The 19,208-nt window shown below is 45.0% G+C and overlaps 2 protein-coding genes across 2 annotated transcripts; one reads left to right on the forward strand and one right to left on the reverse strand.

The window, feature by feature from the left end:
- Window positions 1-4,130: 4,130 nt before the first annotated feature.
- Window positions 4,131-5,871, reverse strand: LOC125540672 (1-aminocyclopropane-1-carboxylate oxidase homolog 1-like). The gene is made up of 3 exons (XM_048704260.2): window positions 5,245-5,871; window positions 4,572-4,893; window positions 4,131-4,481 (listed from the first exon to the last, which is right to left on the reverse strand). The coding sequence occupies exons 1-3, from the start codon at window positions 5,778-5,780 to the stop codon at window positions 4,227-4,229; spliced, it is 1,113 nt and encodes a 370-aa protein (XP_048560217.2). The 5' UTR covers window positions 5,781-5,871; the 3' UTR covers window positions 4,131-4,226.
- A 9,108-nt stretch (window positions 5,872-14,979) lies between these two features.
- Window positions 14,980-18,477, forward strand: LOC147982946 (disease resistance protein Pik-2-like). Its single transcript, XM_087542754.1, has one exon. The coding sequence runs from the start codon at window positions 15,108-15,110 to the stop codon at window positions 18,132-18,134; it is 3,027 nt and encodes a 1,008-aa protein (XP_087398880.1). The 5' UTR covers window positions 14,980-15,107; the 3' UTR covers window positions 18,135-18,477.
- The last annotated feature ends 731 nt before the right edge of the window (window positions 18,478-19,208 follow it).

Raw genomic sequence — 19,208 nt, forward strand, 5'->3', positions numbered from 1 at the left:
TAACCTCTCGACAATAGGGTCGGTTGGAATTTCCGGTTCACATACCTCCTAGATAAATAAAATCTATGTCACATTGGTCATCATAATTTTCATAAACAATAAATGAACCAATAGTTATAAAGATAATATATACCACATCCGAATCATAGACAGGACGAGGTCCGATGGGGGCGGATACCAAAACCATTGCACTATATAAGATGCAATAATAAAAGTAAGAAAATAATACAAGTATCTATGTAAACATACAAGTAAGAATATTTTTTCCTTTCAGAAAGAAGATAAGAACAAGAGGCTCACCACGGTGGTGCCGGTGATTGATGAGCTCGGCGCGGGTGATCGACGGCGGTGAAGACGGGGACGGGGCGTGACGGACCGCTAAACCTAGACAAATATTGAGGAAAATGGAGCTTGGAGGTCGGGCTTGGAGAGGAGAAAGCTTAAGTAGTGTGGCTCGGGCATTCCATCGAACACCTTGTGTGCATAAGAGGTGAGCTAGAGCACCACCAAGCCCTCTCCCCCTCGGCGGCCAGAAAAAACAGAGCAGTGTGCTCTGCTCTCACACGAGGGGGTATATATAGGCACCTCATTGGTCCCGGTTGGTGGCATGAACCGGGACTAAATGGGAGCCTTTGGTCCCGGTTCAAGCCACCAACCGGGACCAATGGTGGTGGGCCAGGAGCCAGGCCCATTGGTCCCGGTTCATCCCACCAATCGGGATCAAAAGGTCCAGACGAACCGGGACCAATGGCCCACGTGGCCCGGCCGGCCCCCTGGGCTCACGAACCGGGTCCAATGCCCCCATGGGTCCCGGTTCTGGATTGAACCGGGACTAATGGGCTGACCCGGCCTGGACCTTTGCCCCCTTTTCTACTAGTGGCAGCAACTCAGGATATCAAAGGGAGCAACCCAGGCGGAGTCGGAGACTTCTTTAATGTTGATTTGGCATATAGCAAGACTAGGCCACAGCTGACATTAGAGTTGTGTATTAACAAGGCGGAATATGAAGCAAGGATTGGGAAGGCTTGTTCCAAATGGTTTCATGCTAATGACATCCCTAGGCGTAAAGCCAATTGTCCATACTTTGTAGGAGCCCTGAAATTGACTCAAGACCTTGCCACAGGCGTGCCTACCCCTAAAGGGATATATATTTATGGACTTTATCTGAATTCCATCTATGAAGAGTTGCAACAGTATGTGCCCAAGTTCAAAGATGATTGGCCAACATAGGATGTTACTATCATGTTAGATCATGGGCCGGCCCTTCTCGTTCGAGCATTCGAGCATTATAAACTTTATGGTTTTCTCCAATGGGCATATGTATTTCTACAAATCTGTTAATGAACTGGACACATGCAAAATTCAAAGTTTTTGTATGAGCACGTCAAAGAAGTGATTGAAGAGATAGGGCAGGAAGATGTTGTCCAGCTTGTGACTCAAGAAAGCATGTCTTGATCTCGTAGTTGATTTCCCACGCATCACATGGCAGCCATGTCCAGCTCACTGGATTAACCCCATGTTGAAGGAGATGTGATGCTTTCCTGAGATTAATATGTAAGATAATATGTAGATTCATGTCCAATAATTCAACTTTGCATGCTGAAATGCAGAAGCACATAGGTGGAGAGTTGGTACGACCGATGCTGAAATGCAGAAATGTGTAAACTGCTTATATGCTATAAATAGAGTAAGCATGCTATCATAATCAAATTCTCAAGTTTCCGGTCACAAAAATTTGAATTTAAAATTTGAACTAAAATTTCATCCAGAATTTGCTCGGAATTTCGCGGTAACCATGGTACCCACGAGAAAAATGTCCTCCTTGGTAACCCAAATCTTGCTCGTATCAAGTTTCAGAGTTGAAACTTTAAACGTTTTTTTGTACCAAAGTTGTTATTTTGTCTGTCGCTCGTATAAAGTTTCAAAGGTTGAAACTTAACAGAAGTTTTTTAAACTCCTCAAAATGTATTTAAAATGGTTCTTATTTGAAAGCCCTCCTCACGAGAAACATGAATATAAATTTTATTTTGAACTTTTCATTCAAAAAATATGAAAGATTAAAACTCAGAAGCCAAAAGAAAAGGCACGCATGAGAAACTCAGTTCCCCTGCACCTAGTGCCTCCTCTCACATATATCAATTGTTCGTTGCCTAGCTAGCTGGGTTGCGAGGTTGCTCGAGTTTTTTCTTACAATTTTCTTTCACATCGTTTTACGCTCTTGTGTAACTAGCAAAAGAGCCTGGTGTTGTAGGAACACTTGGTTGATGGCGTTGTCGTAACCCCAGATTGAAAACGTCATCCTAACGACTACCTTTGTGATGTGCCAATAAAGGTCCAACTTTTTTTAGGCAAAATAAAGGTCCAGTTGAGTGGACGAAATACTCCAAAGATTTCGATAAAAAGGCTGCAATTAGAATGGAACGATGTTATCACTGTTTCAACCACACGAACATTACCAATAATGGTTTTGGAAGCACCTTGAGTCGCCCATCCAAAAAGATGGGAAGCCTTAATTGATGAACGTACTTGGGCCGGGATGATTCCCTAGAAGCGCAGGCCGTCGGATCACTGTGTCTTCACTATAATGTCGATAAATGATTTCAACTCCGCAAAGAATCAAAGCAACAAAAAAAAGGTTGACACATCAATATAAACTCATCAGATCCAAATAATCAGATCTGCGAGGACAGGAAACTCTCTAATCTCCTGGCACCGTCAAAAGAACGAGAGTAAATTTATTCTCACAAACAACGATGATCACTAGAGGATGACAAAAAACATAGAACTCTTCAAGATGCGAGGTCCCCTCACCTCTCAACGCCGAGATGGCAGCCGGAAGCGAGGGGACCGAAAAGTCCCCCGCTATGGTGGCGGCGGCCCTAGATGAAACCCTCTCATTGCTGTTGTAGTCGTACTCTCGTTCATAGCAGCGTTGATGATGTGCTTCATTATGCTGGCCAGCCGAGTTGACCTTTTTGAAATGGGCATGGGCCACCCAGGCATGCTGGGATGACTCCTCAGCTTGGGCCTACCAAACTTCTTTTTTTTTCTAGTTTTATTTTAGCTTCTTTTACAAGAAAAAGATGAACATCGGCAGTTGATTTTCAGATGAATGGTTCTAACGAACTTAACTGGACGCCAAAAAATCATTAAGTGCCTGATGGGTAGTCGCTCCCGATGTAATGTTTTCTTTGTTTGTGAAATATATTCATTAGGTTCCTACGACATCGATCTGGATATCGCATATGTGAGCTGATGTTTTCGTCCCAAAATCCGTTTAAAGATTGGATTCTGGAGAGTCAGTTTTGTCATTGGAAATTTACGGTAAACATTACTCCAAGCTGAAGGAGCTCCTGTCCGATAGTCACCCCCATTGGAGTGCCATTCCGGCTGGCCTTACACCTAAAGAAGGTCGACATCGGTACCACAAATCTGAGTAGTTGTTCCCCTACTCCATAGATCTATGGAACTCAACAGTGTTGGTCGAAACTATGGCATCAAAACATGAAGAAGATTATGGAAAGTACGACTTGTAAGAAAATAATCATTTTACAAGAATGAATAAATAGTCATTGTATCTGAGTACCTGAATGTGTTCTTCAAGATTCATAGAAAGAAGAAGGTTACTAATGGTTTGAAATAAGAATGCAATAGCTTTTTGGGTGAAAAGTGAACCTTATCAACACAACAATTCATTTGAAATATTTCTTTACTACTAGTATAGGATTATCGTTTTACATACAAAGGTAAATTACTAAATTTTCACATATGGCTGTATCATTTACTATTTGTATCAAAAGCTACAACTCTTATCACATGGGTGCTAAGATTCGCATTCATAATTATTTGTTTCACATGCTGTAGGTGTCACTTGGTATTGTGGGGTTGTATTATGACATTGAGTATGCATTTCAAGCAGCAACACTCTATGTTAGTAGTTCTGAAGACCCTTTTTTCAGTTTTTGGTAATTGAGTTCATGAGTTTTTGGTTAAGTAAACTTGCGTTTTTACAAAAACAAATTATACCATAAATGTTCGCCTCGGCCATGTTCAATTCCTGGATCCGCAACTGCCCACCATGCTAGTCGTAAGAAAACTACAATATCGCATGTAAGCAAGTTTACGATCCATTTCTTAGTATTGTACATTACTCAATTATTCATATTCTACACATACATGGTTGTTGTTTGCACACAGAGCACAAACTCTCCTTCACATATCACAATTCATAGCCGGTAATGAGAAAGAGCAGTTTTTGCATCTAACCCAATGGAGTAGTAATGCTTGATGTAATCACTTGCGAGGGTTTCCTTATATAACGGTAGGTTCTTGTCAGACAACAACTCCTTAATTGGACCGTAAATCCTTGTCGAGGTCGGATCCTTTTGTGTGCCGAAGAAGTACGCGATCGAGACCCGTGGAGCAACGTTCTTTGCCAATACCCTATGTTCCACGCTCCTAAACCCATCATTGGAGATCAACTGCACATTTTTGTAACATAAAGGAAATAGTTAATGATCAGTACGAGCCCTTGACAAATAATTAAGGGTGGTTGGCCATGATTTAAATACCTGTAAGAGATCACCGATATTAACAATGAATGTCCCGGGCGTTGGCGCAACGTCTATCCACTGATCCTTGTTGAAGATTTGGAGGCCGCCAATTTCGTCTTGAAGAAGTATGGTCAGGAAGCCACCGTCTGAATGTCGACTTGTCCCGATGGCGAGTTCAGACTGCGGGCAGGGAGGGTAATAGTGGCATAGTAAGACATGCCCTTGGTTGCACTCTATATCTGCGAGGTGTCTCGGTTCGAGCCCAAGAGCTTCCGAGAGCAGCTCGAACAAAGTGTTCCCCAAATTCTTCACTTGGTGAGCATAGTCAAACAACACATTGCTGCAAATCAACATTTGAGTGTTGAGTTGTTTATTCTGGACATATTATGTAAGTATAATTTCTAAAAAACACAATATGACCTATAGAAAGTAATTTCACTGCACAATTTAGCTCTAATCAATTACTCCATCCGTCTCATAATATAATAGCGTTTTTGACACTACACTATTGTCAAAAACACTCTCATATTATGGGATGGAGGGAGTATTTAGCAACCAAGAATGAACTCAAACAAATAATACATACTCCATATAGGTATAAATTATAAGAAAAAATGTGGCCTAGCTCTAGCTCGTGCCAGTCATAGAACCAAGCTAGCAGGAACTACTGTGATACAGCTAGAGCACTCACCGGCAGCTGTCCGGCAGGTCATCGGCGTCGGGCGGGGTCGGCGCCATGCGGAGGTAGAGTGTGTCGCGCCAGTTGGCCACGGGCGACTGGTACAAGTCGAAGTTGCAGTGATACTTGACCGCCCTCGCCGGCTCACGCGAGTAGAGCCGCGCCTTGTCGCTGCCCTCGCCACCATCGGCCTCGTGGAATGCCCGCACAGCATCCATCGCCATGGCCATCGCATCCTCCGGCACGCCGTGGCCGGTCACCTTGAAGAACCCCCACTCCGCCGCGGCCCGCCGCACAGCAGCCACCACGGCCGCGTGGTCACCGCACCCGAGGTCGATTATCGGGATGGCTGCCGGTTCTTGGCCGGCGGGGACGGCGGCGTCCTGCCGTGGCTCATGGTGCTGGTCGGGGACGCGAAAGATGCGCGGGACGTGGGTGACGCCGGACGCGACGAGGCCACGCACGCCGGCGTAGGTGGCGTCCAGCGCGTGGAGCTCAGCCGTGCGGTCATAGGCCGCGGGAGAGGACTCAGAGGAGGCGGCCGACATGGTTAGTGGCGTTACTTGCGTAGGTACGTGATCGTGGATGGTTGGTGGCGTGCGCTTGCCGACTTGGCTGCTCGAGTGCTCTTATATCTTCTTTCTTTTGCTCGAGTGCTCTTATATCTTCTAGCTGGTGAGTGCGCTTGCCGCAGATGCTCGTGCTGAAATCGTGCCGCGACAGCGACGGGGAAGAAGAAAGGCTAAAAACGTGGGTGGCTCCAGAAAGCACGGTGGTCCGGCCATGTCGCATGCACGACGGACGCATTAGCCGTCATGGCGCGGGGACCCGGCCTTGCACAGCACAAGCCCGCACGGACGCACGACCTCTTCCCGCGCTCGGGTCGTCCGGGTTAATGGAGACGCCCCCATGGCCATGTGGTAGACGCTATGCCCGTGTGTAAGAATATTATACTACATATTTGTGTAACCCATCTAATTTACCGGAGTAATTCTAATTTTAAGTTAGCTGCTAGCGTGATGATTACTAGGCATGAATGAGTTTGAATTATGAACCTTTTTCGGCCATGTACTTTAATTTTCTAACGTAGAGGTAACGATCTAAATCATCATAACTTAGGGTGCGTTTGGATGCAAAGTATTTTTGCAGTTTTTTTAGAATACCGTGGTTTCTTAAAAAACTTTGGTATAAAACACTTTGATATGTTTGGATGAAACAAATACTCCAGTCTAGAAATACCCTGGTATTTCTCATGCTGCAGTCTTTTGTTGTATCTAAGAAAAGAGGCTCCGACCTCTTTTTTCAAGACTGAGACGAAAGAAACTAAGGGAGCGCTCAGCCTCCTTCGACTCCTCAATATGTTGTACCCAGGGGTATATCCCAAAAACGAAGTTAAATTAGTGTTTCAGTTAGGTGATTAGTTCTTCTACGGCCGCCGGCGATGGCGGCTAAGCACATGTTACTTCTCTAGCGATCTTGCACCCTTATATCTGATCGCTGTCTGCACATTACACACATGACTCGAACGAAGCTAGCTCGTGCAGTACATTAATTCGTGGTTGAAGCACACTCGTACACAGCAGGCTAAAAGCTAGCTAGTTGTCGGTTCTATGCGGCCGGACGTGCATGCGGCATGAATGTTTGCATTGGGCGGGTGTTTCTACACACAGATCGTCTAATTGATTGTAGTTGAGATTGGTGTAATGAGTCAAAACTATGATAAAATAGCACTTGCCAAACGCATAGGCTGTTTTGCCAAAACAGAGAAAAACTACAGTCTTTGAAAACCGAAGTATTCATTGTCCACACATTGAAAAGCTGAGGTTTTGAATTACTATGGGTTTTTTAAAACTGTGTTTCATTCAAAAAAGTTGATTACCACACATACTGATGTAGTACATGTGTAAGTATGAAGACATATAAACATCACTTGTGTAAAAGAAAAGATGGCGGCTAATTATTTGACCTAATGTGATTAATTAAGGAGGATCAGTCACCGGCAGTTAATGATGTTTATTAGCCGGATGGAGTCACATCTCACATGTAGAACGTGCATGTTTTTTTTTGAGGGAAATGTAGAACGTGCATGTTGGTTTGCACACGTGCTCTATTCAAAAAGTTTGCACACGTGCTAGTGATTAGCTGGCTAGCACTTGCATGGTTCAGCCAGTCGCCTTGCACATGTGGAAAACTCGCCCCCAAGCTTGGTTTCGTATACAGTCGTGTGCAAGCACATTTGTTGATCATCTGTTACTCTTTAAGGTAACAAGGAATGTGCTGCGTATATTGAAGAAAGTGCTAAAGGTGAGGGCATGTAGAAACTCACGTACAAATACGAGTTCGAGTGCATATTTATACATATGATAGTATAGTTGTCTGGTCATCGAGAGAACAAAAAAAGGAAGAGAGAAGGGAAATCTCTCTAGTATGGATAACGCAATGATGAAGACTTCGAAGCTTCCACATTATTTATTGAGGTATTTCACCGATGATTACGGTGATTTAACATACATTTTGGAGATATCGAAATATGTAGAACAAAGAAATACGAAGGTTGGCCAAGCCAATGACAATGTGATGGACCGTTTCTGTGCCAGACCAATCACTCTAGCCACATAGTCGCCGGATCCATTCGTTCTGGTGGTGCGTCATGGATTTGAACTATCTCCACTATCAGATTCACCCCTTTGGCCGAACGCCAGCAGCACTAGGTCATGGGCCAAAAATAGTCGACGTATGTCACTTGGCTGACGATGGTCCTGCAAAGCCATGTTTGTCGAGTACTTTTCCTGGGACACTCGGTAAAGCTTTGCCGTGGGACGCAAGCTTAGCGGTCTCGACAGCCAGGGGTCATACCAGATATAAACGTGTTCCCCATTGCCAATCCGCAAAACTAGTCCCTTCTTGGTAGCTCAAGGCCATGTTGTATAGCCTTCCACGTTGGTGAAGCATTGCCTGAAAAAACGGTATCCTTGAGTTCCCCGTTATGCTAATACTTCACCTTAAGCACTTGTGCATAGAGAGAATCCGGGTTAGTGAGCAGCCGCCACACTTGTCAAGCTAGCATGGCTTGGTTAAAGGCCCCGAAGTCCCGGAATCCTAGGCCCCCTTTTATTTTTGGTTGACTCACTTTCTCCCACGCAGCCCAATGTGTCTTCCTTCTCCTATTTTTTGAACCCCATGAAAAAATTCCTAGCAAGCCTTGTAAGATGGTCATACACCGAATTTGGCACCTTGAAAACTCCCATCATGTACGTTTGAATGGCTTGTGCAATTGGCCTTGATCACAGTCTACTTAGCGGCCTGTGACATAAGCCTCCCACTAAAATTCTGGTCGTTATACTCTCTTGTAGCATTTGAAATTAGCCTTTATGCATCCTTCAATCCAACGATGGGAGGCCAAGATACTTTCCTTCAAAATCAGGTCGTTCAACTTCAAGAGTTAGTTTCACTTCTTGCTGGATATTTGTTGGGCAGTTGTCCCCAAATTGAATGGAGCACTTTTGAGGGTTTATCAACTATCTCGTTCCTTATCATAAGTTTTTATCACCTCCTTTACTTTCTGAGCTCGATTCTTTTCTACTTCAAAAAAGGAGTGTGTTGTCAGCAAACAGAAGGTGAGACACACCAATGAGTGAAGTCTAACTTTTGCATCGCTTGGTCCATGAACCCCCAGTCAGCACAGTAAAGGCCTTTGACGGGTCCAACTTATAAGCATAGAAGCTATTCTTTGATTTATTTTCACTCAAAAGCAAGCAGGGCGTTATCAGTATCAGCCATCCTAGAACAAAGGCACTCTCATAGGGGTAAATAATATCAGTAAGAATCAGTCTCAATCTATTCACTAGGCATTTAGCAACAATTTTATATGTGACATTGCACAAACTGATGGGGCAGATGACAGAGAGACGAGATGGATATTTATTTTTTGGAATACGGATGATCACCGTGTCATTAATGCCTACCGGCATGACCCCGTTCTGAAAAATCCCTTTATTGCATACGTGATGTTTCTTCTTCAGAACAAGCCAGTTACGCTGAAAGAAACATGCCGGAAATCCATCATAGTCCAGGGCCTTCAGAGGACCGATCTGAAAGTGACTGTGTGCAATTTATTTGTTAGTGAAATCAGAGCATAACCGAGCATTCCTATCCGCTGTCACTTTTTCCATGGACTAGAGTATGATCTCATATGAACAAATTTTGGAAATAGTCATTTACCATACCTCCAATTACCTTCTGATCATATATTGCGTAACAACATCGTTGAGTAGGAACTGCACCTTGTTCTTTTGAACCCTCTTTTGGTGGAAGAATTTTGTATTGCGATCACCTTGTCGAATCCAGTCCACACGTGACATTTGCGTCCACATAAGTTCCTCTCTGTAAAGTGGCTTGTTCATGCGATCAGACACTTTCCTTATCTACATTCATTGACACAAGTTGCTCCGTTTGGCACCGAGCTTGCTCTATCGGACTGACCACTTTCCCAAACATGGCCTTACTCCAAACACTCAGGTCATCCATGAGGATTCTGAGCGATGACCTGACATCCCCGAGGTTAACTTTGTGCCCAGCTCTACCCCAAGCCGACTCAATCCTTTCAGCTAGACTAGCTTCTCTTTCCCACATGATCTTTTTCTATAAAGGTGGATTTTATTGGTTTAAAATGGAGCATCAAGAGGATACAAACATTATGACCACACACTCGGTCTCTGCACAGTTAGGATGCACACAACCAACACTAACACACAAAAAAGACACCGACAACTAGCAAAGTCATATAAGACCAAAGCTATGTGTAGACGAGGAAAAAACAAAGTGATCAGATCCGCGATCGGCAAACTATAGCAATACCATTTCTGCACAAACCATCTAATGACTCCACGTGGACGACAAAGTTCTTCAACAGCAACACCTACAGGAAGGGAGCAATGCTGACGCAGTCGCCATAACCGGATCCAACCATCAAGACAAGAATATAGGTTTTAACCCTAAAGAACCAATCCGGGCATATCAGATCAATGCCTTCAAGAAGATAACAATGCAAAAATAAACGTATCCATTGCCATGTATAACTAGCACGGGTCAGACCTAGGCTTCCACCCCGCAGCTCGAGACCGAGTGCACGTAGCACCACCAGCGAAGTCACTCATGTGTTGTCGCCACCATTTAGCAATCCCACCAGCTACATGCGATGTGTGACCGCCGCCGCTACACAACCATCCCTTTGCGTCAAGCCTTCAACCATAGTTTACATCTCATGGCAGAAGTCAACATTTTGATCTGGAGAAATGAACCCTCTCTGAAGACGTTGCGGGGACATCTGCCATCATAGAGCCATAGGAGGTCACTCTAGTCTGCAGGGACCACCATCTGGCCGACCAGATCCGGATCATCACCATGACTATCTGAGGTCGCTGCACCCGTGTAGAGAGAAGCAAACCCTGTCATGGAGGCCCGCAAGAGCCGAACCGATGAAGCGAGATCTAACTGATAACGACCTGATTCAGCAGTACCACGCAGTGCCCCGCCTGTTGCACCGCGCACGAGGAGGCAGGCCACCGGCCCGGCCTTGCCAGAACGGAGCAGCCATGACACAACATCGTCGCTGCCGAGGGGGCATCTGCCGTGCCCGAGACCACACCCCATGACACGAGCCAGGTCCTCACCACCATTGTCAGTTGCAGTGGCTTCGCCTTTCAGCTTCCTTCGGCGCGAAGAGGGGAGGAGGTTTTTTTTTGTTTGGGGGAAGGGGTAGGATTCTTGGATCTGCTCGAGTTGTCCCCACAAGCTTCCCACATGATCTTATATATCTTTTATATACTTTGACATATGTTGTTGCACCTCTTCCCTTTCACAGTTGAGTAGGAGAAAGGATATGATTAGAATAGGGGCTCACCAGATGAACAACTACTGATGCGTCATACATAATCCATTTGTTGTTTGCAACAAACCTATCGAGTCTCACCTTTACATTGGGTCTTCCTTCCCTTTTTATTATCATATTTGTGTGCAATACCTGAAAAGTCAATATCTGTCAACTCACATGTTTCAAGTACATCTATTTAGGCAAGCATTTGGGCTTCATTCCTTGGTGTCACAAAAAATCACTCAAAAGACCACATAGCTTCGTTGAAATCCCCCATAACACACCATGGCAGATCATACTGTCCTTTCATATTTTGCATCAAAGACAACATACGGTGTCAGTTCTCCACCCGCTCTCCATAAACACATGTAATACCCGTTGATTCTTATACTGGCATACTCCGACTATAAAACTTTTCTTGAACGGCTGTGAGCAAAAACCGAAATGTGATCGGGACAGCCCAGTTCCAATCTCTTGCACGTGAAGGTTTATGTTAAATAATGTTATTATGTCTCGACCAGCACAGGTTCTCTGGATGCTCATGCACAAAACTAGGGCAAATCAGTTCAATCTCGTCGAGCTCAAGGTTTATGTCTAGGCGTGTAAAAAGTTGTGGGGAAAATAAAAGAAAATGTGTGTATACTAACCGTTTGGTTTGATATTCCATTAATGCAATCTGGAAAATAATTAAATTAAAGACGTACTAGAAAGCAAGGAAAATCTTATATGGGAGCTCTTCCGGAGGCACTTGCATATTTGACAAATTCACTATTAATATCTACTTCATCTAAATATTCAAACAAGGCAATCCAAATTAAGTACAAAACCTAGCTGGCAAGTGCAAAAGCACAAGATGCAAATTTAAATTGCCTCAAAACGCATGAATATATGATGGACCGGACGTGACTTGAGCTCCTCGGTTTCTACCCTCTAGGCCTCTAGGTCTGTCTGGATGCGATTGGCGTGAGCACAGGGAGGGAGGGCCACGTAATAACTCCCATATTGAAGATGCAAGCAAAACCTAGTGTTCGGTTCGGAGTTCGGACTCCAATCAAAGTTACGTACGTGTCAAAAAAAATGTCACGTACCTGTTCTTGCGATGTGATACGGGTCCACCAAACACGCAAGCACCCAGCAGTATATATTGGGGTATTTATTTTCAACCAACCATGACGAACATTGAACGTGCTTTCATACTAAATTTGCACCATCGTGACCACGATAGCACATGTGATAAGCAGTTTAAACTATTTCAAAAGAAATTGGCCCCCTCATATAACCGTGGACACATCCGGATAGTTTCCGAGAGTGCCCACGGCGAACCCTCATTTGAGCGGGTATACAACCATGCCCTCCAAATTATCCTCCCTGCATTTTAGACATTTCAATAAGCATGTCACGTGTGGCATTGCTAGAGCACGCTGCTACTTGCGAGCTGTGTTAGGATTTTTCCAAAGAAAAAAGATGAAGCAGTACAATAGAGATAAGTATCTCCCTCAGTGAGAACCATGGTTATCGAACCAGTAGGAGAATCAGACAAACCCCAGTGAACAGCACCTGCACACACAAAAGCAAATACTTGCACCCAATGCGGGCAAGAAGGTTGTCAATCCTCTTGAACTTGTTACTTGCAAAGATTAAATCTTGTATAGGTACATAGATAAAATACAAAATAAAATAAAAATAAAATAAATTGCAGCTAGATATTTTTGGTTTTTGTAATATTACTAAAAATAGACTCTAGGGCCATAGTTTTCACTGGAGACTTCTCTCTCGAAACAATAACATACACTGGCTAAATAAATTACTGTTGGGCAATTGATAGAAAAGCGCATAGTTATGACATTGTTCATGGTAATGATAACATATATAGGCATCACGTCCGTGACAAGTAGACCGACTCCTGCCTGCATCTACTACTATTACTACACCAATCGACCGCTATCCAGCATGCATCTATGTTATTAAGTTCATGACAAACAGAGTAACGCCTTAAGCAAGATGACATGATGTAGACAAACTAAACTCAATCAATATGAATAGACCCCATCGTTTTATCCTTAGTAGCAACAATACAATATATGCCTCGCTGCCCCTCCTGTCACGAGGTGAACACCACAAGATTGAACCCACCACAAAGCATCTCTGTCAGTCTGTCACTGAAGATAAATCAATCTAGTTAGCCAAACCAAATGGATAGATTGGAGAAAAATACAAAGCTATCATAATCATGGATAATAAAGTTCAAAAAAGACTCTATTACTTTTGATGAATAATCTGATTGCAAACCCACAAATTTTTTTCCCATCCTTTGAACCATAATCAAGAAGATTATGTGAAATTTTTTGAGTTGGTTCATCCTGGCTTATATTATTGTTGTCATATGAAGTACGAAATATCAAAGCTCTACATTCTCTTGATGGAGAAACGTGATGCTGGAGAGGGACATTAGCAATTGTTTTTTTATTGTTTGGATTGCTTACCACATGTGTCACGTGGTGGCATTAGCAATTGTTGACACACACTTGGAGTTGTTGCTCCCTTTTGCTCCCTAGTGAAGCACGAAGTATATGTTAGGAAGAAGGAGAGATGAGGTGAGTTTCTGAAATTCACCATCCAACCAAGCATCACAAAAGGAGAGCATTACCATTCAACGGGCTAAAGGATTAACATGTCAATTTCTTTTTAAGTGGAATTAACCAGTTAGTATTTGATGAATAACTTTGAAATAGCTACCATTTTTAAAATTTAGAGTCATGTCGAAATAGAGGGCGTGTATCTAGAGGCTTAATGTGATTTTTTTGTCTTCCGTTGCAATGCACAGGCATGTTTTCTAGTAAAGAAAAAAAAGAATCTGTGCTGCTATTAAACAAGCGAATATTTTCTTTCCTAAGAGCACCTCACTAATGTACACACAATAACACGGAGTAATCAGAGCCTTACGATCAGACCATTTATTTAGATCTGACCGTCAAGATAACAACTAACCCTCGCTAAAAGTGCCTTTAGCAATTTGACGGGCGGACGAAAACTCTGTCGATCCGCTGCCAAATCTCTTCTCGCCCGGGTCATGCAGCATCGATCCATGGCCAAGATCTTGTACGTATAAAACATGTTAATAAATTATTAAATGAACAAAGCGAACGGTGTCGTTGATTTTACTTGAGCTTGGTGGTATGGAAGATACCTTGCTTCTTTGCATGCGGCATCAATCCATGGCCAAGATATAGTACGTATGAAACATGCTAAAAAGTTACCAAATGAAAAAAAGGTTTCGTCAGGAGACTGAGCCGACAGATTGGCGAATTTGCCACATACACCTTTGTAGTTGACGGGAAGGCTCCTCTACTGAACGCATATCGTCAGAAGACGTGGAATAAATCCAGCAAAATGCGAGCAACAATATCAAATCTAGGACTTGAACTTTGATAGGCTGAAATACCACTGTCCTCGTAATCATCCAACCACATGTTGGTTCGCGCATAAATCATCAATCACTTCTCAATTGTTTAGACTCGTGTTGTCCAACCAACGCACGTTAAATCACTTTACTTGAGCGCCGTGATATGTATGATACGTTGCATCTTTTCATGCAGCATCGATCTATGGCCAAGATATTATACTACGTATAAAACATGTTAATAAATTATTAAATGAACAAAGCCACCGTTATCGTTGGTTTTACTTGAGCCTGATGGTATGTATGATACCTTGCTTCTTTGCATGCAGCATCGATCCATGGCCAAGATTCTTTTGCGTACAATATTTGAGGAACCTGCGGTAAATTAAGCAAAAGGAAAAGGTAAAGGATCTAGCTAGCGAGGCACGGATAGTTTAACCTCTGCCAAAGCAAGTTGGTTAGTGTTGCATCGTGGTCTTGTTAGTTCGATCTCCTTCTTCTTCTTCTTCTAGTTGATATGTATTTCCGTTAAGCTGTAGAAGAGTTAGCACATACGTACGTACGTAGTACAAGGGGCCCGAGTTAGAGCCGGCCGGCGGCAAGATGAGCGGCGCCGTGTACGTGGTACGCGGTGCCATCGACCCGCTGTTGAGCCTCCTCTCGTCCGCCATCCGCGACGAGTCGCAGCTGCTGGGCGGGGTGCGCCGCGACGCGCAGTTCATCAAGGATGAGATGGAGAGCATGAACGGCTTCCTTCACCACCTCGCCGAGGCCGGCGAGGAGCGCGAGCGCGACCACCAGGTCCGCGCGTGGATGAAGCAGGTCCGTGACCTCGCCTACGACACGCAGTTCTGCGTCGACCTCTACGGCCGCCGCGTGGGCCCGGCCCCCCGGGTTAGGGGCGTCTGGGGCCACGCCCGCCGTGCCTTCTTCTTCCTGCGGACCATCCCCGGGCGCCATGAGGTGGCCACGCAGATCCGGGAGCTCAAGTCCCGCGCGCGTGACGTCGGCGAGCGCCGTCTGAGGTACAGTGTTACAGTCCCGGCCAGAGACAGTCAGATTGCTGGCGCTGTGAGGGAGGAGGCGGATCCTGACAGGCGAGGCTTGCTTGCCACTGAGCTTGAGCCTGAGATTCTCAAGGATGGAATGGTTCAACTCATCAACTGGCTGAAGAAGGGAGCCGAGCTTCATGCAAAAGAACCTGTAGCACCGGCGGCTACAAGTACAACCAGTGCTCCAGATGGACGACCCGTAGTCATTGCTGTTGTAGCACCAGATGAAGCCGACGGTGGTGACCTGGTGAAGAAAGTGTACCAACATCCTTGGGTGGCAAGCCAGTTCCACTACAAAGCTTGGATCACAATCCAAAGGCCTCAGAATCCCCAGCATGTACTCCAGGCCATGATTTACCAGCTTTCTGCTCCTGGAGGAGCAAGTGACGACCAACAGCTCCCTCCTGCTCCTGCTCCTGCTCCTGCTCCTGCTCCTGCTCCTGCTCCTGCTCCTGCTGCGGCTGCTGCCCATGAAGAAGGAGGCGTAAGTGATGACCAGCAGCTCGAGGACAAGAAGAATCAACAAGTGAAGGAGCTCCAAAAGTGCCTCAAAGGTAGAAGGTTCTTGGTTATTGTGGAAAATGGAGACCACCCATCGCCATGGATTGAGATGAAGGAAATTCTAGATTCCTCTGGCTGCTCCCCTGGTAGTGCAATCATGGTGACCACAAAGGATGGTGGGCTGGCCGAGGAATTCTCTCCAAACAGAACTAAAACCCATTCCTTTGTCGAGTTTTGTTTGGAGAGAGCTAAGCGACTGGTTTCCGTGCAATGCCATGGAGAGGCAGGGGCCATCGACAGCATACATCGTGTCTTGCAGCAATGTGACCCTGATCTCTTCTGCATGAAGCTGTTGCTCGGTACCCTGCATGGTAATCCCTATACGGTTAAGAAGCAGCTGGATGACCTGTGCACAGGCCTCGAATCACTATCAGCGGGCCAATCTCAAACTGATCCTGATGGCAGCAAGCGGCGTATCCGCGTCCGAATGAAGATGATGAAGTTTTGCTATGATAAGCTGCCTGAGATGGACAAGAGTTGTTTGCTCTACCTATCCATCTTCGCCCCAAATTCCAATATCAGGAGGGCAAGCTTGGTAAGAAGATGGGTTGCCGAAGGCCATGTAACCCAAGGAGATGGCCGGGAAGCACTGGACAGAGCTGAGATCTGCTTTGAGGACCTCGTTGCTCACGGGTTTGTGGACATTACCAGGACTGGAAATTTAGGCAATGTCATTTCCTGCAAGGTGCAAAATATTGTCTATGATTTCATTACTAAGGCAGTCAAGGACGAGAACTTTGGGGACGCCGGCCTGCCTGCAAAACTTGCTAGCCATATTTCCATCAGCAGTGATATCCAATGGAACCAAGTCTCAAATAAGCAGAAACAGCAGCAGAAGCAAGGCAGTGGGAGTTGTGGTAGCATCTGCAACTGCTTCTCTCCAGCAACGCTAGGACCGCAAGCAGGTGCCCCTGATCAGATCACATCATTTCTTGAGTGGCTCCCTGTGTTCTCTCGAGTGACCGCGCGGGTTAAGGTGATGGACCTAAACTACTGCAAGCAACTGGAGAACCGGCATCTCAAGATCATATGCAGCAACTTGTTGAAGCTCAAGTATCTGAGCATGGTTAGTACAGAGATATCTGTGCTGCCCAGGAAAATCAACATGCTGGATGAACTGGAGACGCTCGATATTCGACAAACCAAGGTTCCATCTTCTGCCACAAAAGGCCTCTTTCTCCCGATGCTAAAGCATCTGCTAGCCGGCCCCGTCGGTTATCAGGTCGGTGCCTCACCCGAGGAGGAGCTTTCCGCCGTGCAGATGCCTCACAAGATCGGGAGCATGACAAAAATGGAGACACTGAGACATGTCCAAGTTCTTGAAGATGGCGATGTACTGAAACACATCGAGAATCTCAAGCGTCTCGAAAATCTTGGTGTGGTCATTCATGGTAAACAAGATAATGTCGATCATTTGCTCCGGGTGGTCACTGAGTTGAGTGAACACCTCCGTAGATTGTCAGTTTGGGCTAGTAAGGGCGATGAGGATCTCAACATGGACCTGGAACGCACACAAGCACGTCCCGAGTTACTTGAGAGCATTAGCATCAACGGCATCACCAAGGGGTTGCCCAACTGGATTGAAGAGCTCCCACATCTTGCCGAGATAACTCTGCGCAAGATAATGTTGTCAGATGGATCTATGAGAACCTTGGGCAAGCTTGAACGCCTTCGCTGCCTCACTCTCCGCCATGAGTCATACACAGAGCACAATCTCTCCTTCATCGCTAATGAGTTCATGATTATCCAATTTCTTGTCATCGAGGGCGTCTCCAACATTAAAAGTATTCGTTTCGATCTTGGCACAGCTCCCAAGCTTGAAAAGATTGTTTGGACCTTCACCAGCATGGACATCAGCCACGACACCATTACTGGCATCGGCAATCTTCCAAGCCTAAAAGAGTTGGAGCTCAATGGTGACTTCGACCCATACCATGTGCTACAAGATCTAGCACAACATCCAAACTGTCCTATTTTAAGTGGTAAGAATAAGAAGCTTCCGCTATCAACCGTTTAGTGTTGATTCCCATGATGTTTCTATTATGGAGTAAAAGCTAACGGCCTGCTATCTATATTGGGTGTGCGTGTGCTTTGGGAGGAACTCCAAACTCGTATGCAAGCTTTACAACTTACCTTTGTACCTTCGATATTGCATTTAATGTTTGTGTGTGTGTTGTTGTTGTTGTTGTCGTCGTCGCCTGATGCTTTCCTACTGTCCCGAGTGTGAGTGTGTATGTGTGCTTGGTGTCTCATTGATGGTGTTGTGTACCATTGTACTGCTTGTGTTGATGTGATTTGATTGGTGCGAAACATGTACCATACTGAATTATTTAATCAATAAACTGTTGGCTTTCAGTTCAGTATTCTTTGAGGTCGTTATCTGGGAGACTTAAATACCATCCACTTAACCGACAGTCAGCGGCCAATTCTAACCCGAGCAAAGTCGATAAAGACGAACATATCATGTTCTCTGAACTCTGATGGAGTCATGGTGTTTGCTATCCATAAATCATTGATCTGTCACTTTTCCTGAATTTGGTTCTTGTGCCTGCTAATTCTACAGAGTTCTTTATTAAAGGATGCTAAGCAGTTGATTAGCTGGATTCAGATGCAGGTTTCAAGTTATTTCTTGTCCGTTTAGCGAAGCATCACACCTAAGTAAGTTAGGGCCATCTCCAGCAGCTCTCCTTTTTCGAATATTTTTTTGTTATTGGGAGTTGGACAAAAAAACGCGCTCCAGCGTCTCCCCTTCCCCAATATTTTTCTGGTAATCACCAAAAAACAACCCAGCTCCCACTTTAGGGGGGAGTTGCTTCTTCCTAAATACATGCCACGTCACTGAGCCACCCCCAATGCCCACCGCGCCGCCGTTTTCGCCGTCGCCGACACCACCATTCTCTGTCGTTGTCAAGAGAGAGAGAGAGAGAGAGAGAGATCATATTGATAAGTGGGACATGTACCCCAGGTTTACTATCGGGGATGGGTTTAGTGGGGAGCTGCAAAAGCACTACACCCCAATAACCACTTATTGGGGAGATTGATTAGGGAACTGCTGGAGACACTCTTACTCCGTTTCTTTTCTTAATACTTA

Source organism: Triticum urartu, chromosome 2A (genome assembly GCF_056163025.1).
Source record: "Triticum urartu cultivar PI428250 chromosome 2A, HENAU_Tu73, whole genome shotgun sequence".
Taxonomy (NCBI): domain Eukaryota; kingdom Viridiplantae; phylum Streptophyta; class Magnoliopsida; order Poales; family Poaceae; genus Triticum; species Triticum urartu.